Source organism: Linderina pennispora (genome assembly GCF_002104995.1).
Source record: "Linderina pennispora strain ATCC 12442 chromosome Unknown DL89scaffold_193, whole genome shotgun sequence".
NCBI lineage: Eukaryota > Fungi > Kickxellomycota > Kickxellomycetes > Kickxellales > Kickxellaceae > Linderina > Linderina pennispora.
Window position 1 is genome coordinate 11,195 of NW_024468441.1, and position 7,880 is coordinate 19,074.

Genomic DNA, 7,880 nt, shown 5'->3' on the forward strand with positions numbered 1-7,880 from the left:
CGGTCGCCCTGACGGTTCTAGCAGCGTCCATAGTCCCTTGACTCCCATGTGTTAGTCTGCAGTGCGGAAGGGTGCCGAAATTGCCGTCTTGAATTACACTGAGAATGAACGACACAAAAGCGAAAAAGTGGCAATTGTTGTGTCAAGGCGGAACAAAATAAACAACCGCAGTCGTCCAGTGTCCCTCCAGTTGGTTAGCCGGCTCGAGAGGAGTTGTTTTCTTCCTTTGGGGTGACGTCCTCTGAGCTTTAGTGCCAACCCGGAAATGCTAGAGAATAAAAGTTTGAACAGAAAGGCCCAAATAGCGCTTTGGAGAAAGTATGCAAAATGCGGTTGTCAGCAGGAGAGAAGAGCCCAAGGAGTCTAAAAAACAAAAAGGTCCCTGGCGTCAAGCCTCAGGCGAGGGTGTTTCCATATGGAGGAACGCTGGTTTGGCCAATTGGACCCAGCTATATCTAGCCCCTCACCGCGCTTGCAAAACCAAAGTCGAGCGCAGGGCGGTCCTGGTAGCGGATCAATGCTGGCACCGCTAGCTGCTGCGAGATTCTGGCACCAAGGCGTTCTCTCAAGGTGCCACAGATGAGCAGCCAAGATCTTCCAGTTCCACAACGAACATAGCGTCGATGGGCAACTTTCCGGTGCCGCTCCTTAATGGCAGGCTGGCCTAAGGCGTCCAGTGTGCTGGACACGAGCTTCGCTGTGGAAGGTCTTATCCGACTCATCATAAACGGGACGGCTCACCCGTGACTCATGCTGGCTTGCCCAGACGAGCTGATCCTAGGCCACCCCCTTTTCCGCAAGAGTTTGGAGCTGCCTGATGAACAAAAGCCAGGCACACGAGTACTAGCCCCCTCCCCCTTTCAATCCATATCCGCTCGCCCCAGATCCCCCTATTCGCGTACCCGGCTTTTTAGCCAGGGCACCTGGGATCTGCGGCAGCGTATATCCAATATGTGAAAGGATGTGTGTATTCAACAAGGAAATGATATAGTGTGCTGTGTATGTAATCGACTTTTTCGTCAGTGGTTTATACGCATGTGGTGCTGGAGCTGGTTTATGTCGAGGGCAAAGTACTCGGTGCAAAACGGGCAGTGAAAGACCTGGATTCCCAGCGCAAATGACTGGGCGTGTGCGTTTCTGAAACGGCACATGAGCAACCTCGTATATCCTAAAACTCGCTGTGCCTTCTGGGATATATTCAACAAAATTTTGCGGTCTGCCGACTAGAACAAGGGCGCTATAGAGCAGAAATCTGTGGTGGGGAGAGGAAATAAAAAGGGCTGGTCAACGAGCGGAGGCTCACGGCTTAGAATGAAACACTGGTTACGCAGGTGTGATGGTGCTGGTGTCGTCAGAGAGGCGCAGGAAAAGCCGCGACTGACACGGGTTGCAATGAAGGGAAATCGGAAGCTCAGCAGAAAAGTATGTAGATGAAAGAAAAAGACGAGGCCTGCTTGGCATCAAAGGTTGGGTGGAAGAAGAATGAGGCGGCTTCAGCGAGGCCCGTCTTTTAAATCTGCGTCAGCTACTACCGGATTCAGAGGGCCGCATCTGAATTGTAAGTGGATGCTGCCGCAGTCCTTGGGGCAGGCATTGCAGCATTTGGCCGAGGTGATTTTGATTGTTGCAGGTGGGACGAAGCGAGAAGAAAAACAAACGCGGTTCCTCCCAGTCTTGCATTTACAGACGCGTATCTGTAACAATCGGAGGCCCTGTTTGTTGTTGCCCTCCCCCATTTCTCTTTGGCCCGAGTGAGAAACATCCGCAAATTTGTCGCTCACTGCCAGTACATGCATCGCGGAACAATGGCTTTTTTGGTCGATACATGGTGTGCCCTTTGAACATCTCGTCAATCATTCCTTCTTTGCCTTTTTGCAATACTGAAATGGCGTTCACTCTTCTCCTCTCAGACGCACAGCCTGCACAGGCTGTGCGGTCCGGAGACACACGCCGGCTCGCATTCACACATCGCTTCTAGCCAATAGCGCCCCCTTGGGCTCCTTAGAAAACAGGCTGCACACTCGACGGACGCTCCACTTTGTCTCTATTTGAAAATCACACCAGGACCACCACATGTGCTGGTAGCACAGGATATCGCGCGCACTTGGCAATAAATATCCACACCAGCTCACTGCTGATTGTCGTCGACCTTATCGAGTGCATCCATGAAATCCTCCATGCTCAGCGCAATAGCGTCAGCATCGCTGCGCATGGCTGCCAATCCTGCTTCCCGGAACAGCTGCTCCAGCTCAGCACCACTGTAGTCGGATGTAAGCCGCGCGAGCTCATCCATACGCACATCGGCCTCTAGCGGCGAATTACGTGCCAGCGTCTGCACAATCCCCGCGCGGTCCTCAAGTGCGGGCATCCCCACATGGACCAGCTGGTCAAATCGCCCTAAAAATAGAAGCCAGCGAGTATTCATTAGCGCCTTTTCGCCTCGTAGATAACCAGCGCGCTCCCTCTCCCTGCTTCCACACCGAAAAGCAAGCGCATTTCGTTGGGGGGAGACAGGGTGGCAGAGATCAACTGATAGCCGACTTTACCCCTCCACATCATTTGCTATCGCTCGCAGGAGGTCTCCCCAAATACACGTCGTGCTCAAGCAGGCAGACAGCCGGGCCTGCCCCTGCCTTGTTCGCACATAGCTCCACGTCAGCGATAAGACTTACCTGGGCGTAGAATCGCATCATCGATCTTATCAATCTGGTTGGTACATCCCACGGCAATGACGCCCCTGGCCTCATGCACGCCGTCCATCTCGTTGAGCAGCGTGCTGAGCACACGCAGCCCTGGCCCCCCGCTCTCTACAGACGACCACTCCGCTTGGCCGCAATTGCGTCCAGCTCATCCATAAATATCACACACGGGGCTGCAGCCTGCGCTGCCTGGAACAGACGCCGTAGCCGGGCCTCAGTCTCGCCCAGGTACTTTGAGAACAGCTCAGATCTACATAGCACATACTTCTCTGCATCAGTTCTAATCGATCTCAGGATACACTGCGAATTGCGCAATGAAGCCACTTACCCACGGATGCAGATCACATTGCATGAGCTATCTGCAATCATCGCCAGTGCCATTGCGGTTTTCCCGCAGCCCGTTGGTCCGTGGAGAAGAACGCCCGTCGGTGGCTTAATGCCCAGCCTCGACGATGTTTCGGACGTCGCCAACTTCATAAACCGTTGCAACATGCTCTTCACCGGACCATATCCTCCAATGTCCGCCCACGTCTTTGTCGGCAGGGCACACTCAAACTCGAGCTGCTGCGATGGTCGCACAATCTGCAAGGCATCAGCAAAATCTAACCATTTTGGCGCCGAGCTGCCCACCCTTTCCCGCCTTCTTGCACATCCTGCAGCGACAATTGCGAAAAGCTTTCCACAAGCGGGCATCAAGCATTGCATTCCGCAGTCCATTGTCTGCGCGAAGCATCCGCAGGTACGCCTGGCGGCATAAATTGCACAGATCACGCGCAACATATCCAGCGGTTGCCCGGGCAATTCGGGAAATCAACGACGAATCACCTGGCTCCGTGCCACCTTCAGTTCGAGAATACTTGGCAACTGCATACTGCACAATTTTTTCACGCCGTGGTCGGGTTGGAACAGGGATCTCGAGCGCATGCTGCACTACAATGCTGCGCTTGATGCTGGCCGGCATGGATGTAGCTGGCCGAGTCGACTCGAGGATCATGAAGACAGATGGCGGCAGGCTCTGCGTGAACTGAAGGAACTGCATGCCCAACTTGCCTATTTCCTGTGTCAGATCCCGGTCGGCCAAGACGTCGACTCGATCCAAGACAATAACGGATGCCGCTGCTGCGCCTGCCCGTGCGTGCAGATCGGTGAATGCCTGTTTGACGTACTCATCAGCGGATTCTGTACCATTAGCGGTAACCACAATATCGCCGAGGCTGCTGTTGATCACAGGGTACGGAAGAGACTGCAGCGCGCTCTTGATAACTGCGCTCTTTCCGACGCCTGCTGTGCCGTGAACAAATATGACCTGCATTGGCTGCGTGTTGAGCTGACGGTAGTGCTGATGACTAGCAAAGTAGCTACGGACCTCTGCCGAGAGTCCTGCTGCTACATCATTGTACCCTGGGACAAGGTCGTCAGACATAGCTTCTTTAACTATCCTGAACTCTGTTGTCGACAGTGCGTTCCCCTCAACGACTCATCTGATGCTGCCTCTCCGGCGAAAAGTGTCAAAATAGAGAATGTAACGCTTGGCTTCCAATGATAAGCGATACTGTTTGGCCCCTTTCAAGTTTCCTGCCACGCAACTGACGACGGATAACTCTCTGCCACAGCTTCCTGTTGTAGATGCTAGCTATACTGCTATCTGATCTTTCCGAATCGGTTTGGTCGCAGCCCCAAGGTATGAACGTCTCCTTGCAGCTGCTTTGTGCCTGAAAATTACGTTTAGAAGCTCGGCACACGACTCTGCTGCTACCATTATGCTATAGTGCTTAGAATAGTTGATAAACATTCGACTACCCATACAATCTGCCAATGATTTTTACTGTATTCCAGCCCAGTACTATTCGGATATTTTGGGCTAAAATCGCAAGCATCCATTCAGCACCTCCAAATACCCTAAAGCGCCTTCCCCTCGAAAAGCAGCTTGTATCAATATGGCTCCGGTCCTGATTAAACAAACATATATGAAATGCCTAGGTTCACCCGCTGTTTGCTTTCGATAATGAGTCGAATGAACATCCTCGATAGATAAGCATAAATCTAGATGGCGATGTCACGATGGTTGACCGATAAATAAAGTCATTTGAAAAATTATTACGTGTATACCAGAAGCAAGAATCCATACTAGTGGTTTGAAAAAGTAATTTGCTTGCTATTTAGAAGCTATGCAACTACGTTGGCTGCTTCTCGTAATGTCGCAATACAAAAAGTTTCTTGCAAATGTGGGCTGATCATTCCATTCTGTATTATAAATTGAGTTTCTATATCCTAAGCAACACAGCCGTGAAGGATAGTTTACTCTTATGACAATTATAGGTCCCAATGCCTTGAGCTCGAACTTGTCCAGCTCTGCAGAGAGCTCAGTACCGGGAGGGGTCAGAAAGACCGCATGCAATGGATGGCAAGGAGCTACAAACCACTTCAGGTGGAGGCCATATACTCGTCACAAGTCAGCACTCGTCACGACACTAATACGTGTTTGGCTTCAAATGTGTATTGATTAGCCGACGCAAATCCAAAAAGGCTATTGTAATTGCAGCTGGTTGCTTGCCGATGAGAAGAATATTGTGAGTATGCTAATTCATACACAATCGCTGACCTGACAATGTTGATGCCAAATTCGGATACATATTTATCCCAGTGCTCGCCAACACCAGACACGAATGTTGGCATTTCCAAAATGGCCATGGATGCATCTGATGCCCGATCGACATCAAGTACAAGCATGCCAGACCGTAGGTTTAGATAAAAGGATAGAGTGTACCCAAAGCCCTTGCTGCGAATCGCATTGCAGAATGGTCCGCCTCTGCGCTGTAGCAACAAAGCCAATATTTCAAGTGCATAGTAGTCATTGCCTAGGAGATTGACTAGCTGCCCCTTGAATGGTCTACCAGCTGTCCGCGATGTGTAAATGTTACATTCGTAACAGATACGCACGGCACCTGTTTGAAGAGCTGGCAGAATGATTTGAATGTTCAGTGGATGTGAAGGACTTGGGAACTGAGAATATCACAAACGCGGAACGAATGTACTGGCGAAGTATCGATTTCGCTAGTTATTGTCAGCTGCTTACTCCGAAAACTTTTCAGACCAGCACTGCCAGTCTTGGGCCAGCTTGTCCATGAACCTTGTGTTTTTCTCCTGCTGACTGCTTGAGGAAGTGAATATCCAAAATGCACTTATTTTATGGCTGAGCCGACGAGAGGGGCTATTGCGATTCTGTGTGGTATAATTCCATGCTTTATCCTTGAACATATAGTTGCTGAATCATTTGCGGTTAGTGATGTTGCTGAAGAGCTTCGGTGGGGCAGTTAAGGTACGCTCAACGGTAAAACCAGCATACATCAGAGATCGAATGAGCAATCGACTGGCCTCCTCCATATCCTCATGCGTAGACTTTAACTCCGCATGGAGCAGGTTGAAGCCTCGATCAAAGCCAGGACACCTAGAAACAGTAGCAGAAGCCAGATGGTGATCGAACTCAATGCAGCTGATACGCCAGGCTGTGTTAGACACTTCACCACTGTAGGAAACTCCAGACAGACGAACAAGGTCAGCTGTTGGTACGATATCCTTGAAAAGGCCAGGTGTGGATGGGATCATTAGGCAGATCTGGGATAGGAACATCAATAGAGCAGGAAACGCAACATCCAACTCAGTCGTGGACAGCAACAAGGAGAGCATGGTCCAGTTGTTGCAAAATACCTGTTCATGAACGCCTTGGTCAACATGCTCCGGGTTCAAATCGACATGCTGGTCGGTTGGATTCGACTGTACTGTGGTCTGCGCGTCTACGCAAGCACACTCTTAATGAGGTGCTTGACATGCTGCTATTTATGCACTGTCGCAGTTTGAGAGCCTCCCTAGTGGGAGAATTTCTTGTCTCTTCAACTGGGATTGCTACAGGATCTACTTCTCGCTTCCATGCCAGATCTGTCAGCAGGTACTAGGAGCCTTCTACGCCTTGAATGCGATTATACATGGTATTCAGCGAATGCCTATATTACTTGCCTTTGTGTTTCCTACCGTAACAGCATATTCTTAGGGACTCGAGTCGCCACAAAAGCACGGAAAAGGGTGGATGCTGCAGAATTCTCGAGCTTTAAATTCTCCCATGCAGGCACATTTAGCCTGATTGTTGAAGGCCAGATGCTAATGCGCGTCCACAGCGTCCTTGGTGCTTACCTGCAGAAATCCATTTGCCAGATTTCCACCTACAGTATCGCCACATTCCATAGTAACACTCTGCACCAAATGGCATTCGCTCTGCATGTCTTGGTTACTGTCCTGGTAGAATCCACGTTGCTGTTCTACCAGGTATGGAGGATATCTACTTTGAGATTACCATCAGCACCGGGTGAGGTTGAAATGGTAATGCGGCTTGCAGAGATAATGTTATCTGGTGTAGAGAAGATATCAAATATTGGCTACTCGCTTGGGACTGTGCTACCTTCGCTTTCGAAATACTTTGTCTACACTGGACTTCCGCGCGAGCACCCAGGACCATCGAAGGGTTGCAGCGGCTGCAGAGCTGGCCAACGAATGGAACTGTCGAGTTCAGAAACTACAGCATGAGGTATCGCGAGAATCTGGACACTGTTCTGAACAGCATTTCGTTTTCGGTTGGCTGTAACGAGAAAGTCGGTATTGTTGGACGTACAGGCGCTGGAAAGTCGTCGCTGACATACGCACTGCTGCGCCTAATCGAGCCAGCAGGTGGCTCTATCTTCATCGATGGAGTGGACATCTCGACAATTGGCCTCCAGGATCTTCGTTCCAAGATCAGCATCATCCCGCAGGACCCGGCTCTGTTTGTGGGCACTATTCGAGAAAACTTGGATCCACTGAGCGAATTCACCGACGATGAGGTTTGGACTGCAATTCGCAAGGGCCATATCGAAGATCTTGTTGATAGACCGGCACAGGCGCATGATGTTAATGACGACAGCAGTGGTCCGTGGGTTGAAGGAACAGGTCTGGACAAGTGGGTCGAGGATGGTGGCAAGAACTTTAGCGTCGGCCAGCGCCAGTTGGTCAGTCTGTGTCGTGCACTACTTTGGAAGCGCAGATCTTAGTTCTCGATGAGGCAACGGCGAATGTCGATACAAAGACCGACCAAATCATGCAGCAGGTTATCCGCGAGGAATTCAAGGACTGCACGATTTCTGACTATTGCGC

General features: G+C 50.6%; 1 protein-coding gene across 1 annotated transcript; it reads left to right on the forward strand.

Moving 5' to 3' along the window:
• The first annotated feature begins 7,198 nt into the window (after positions 1 to 7,198).
• DL89DRAFT_307977 (ABC transporter-like protein) lies at positions 7,199 to 7,880 on the forward strand. Its single transcript, XM_040890926.1, has one exon. It carries the CDS (start codon positions 7,274 to 7,276, stop codon positions 7,775 to 7,777), a length of 504 nt encoding a protein of 167 aa, XP_040738966.1. The 5' UTR covers positions 7,199 to 7,273; the 3' UTR covers positions 7,778 to 7,880.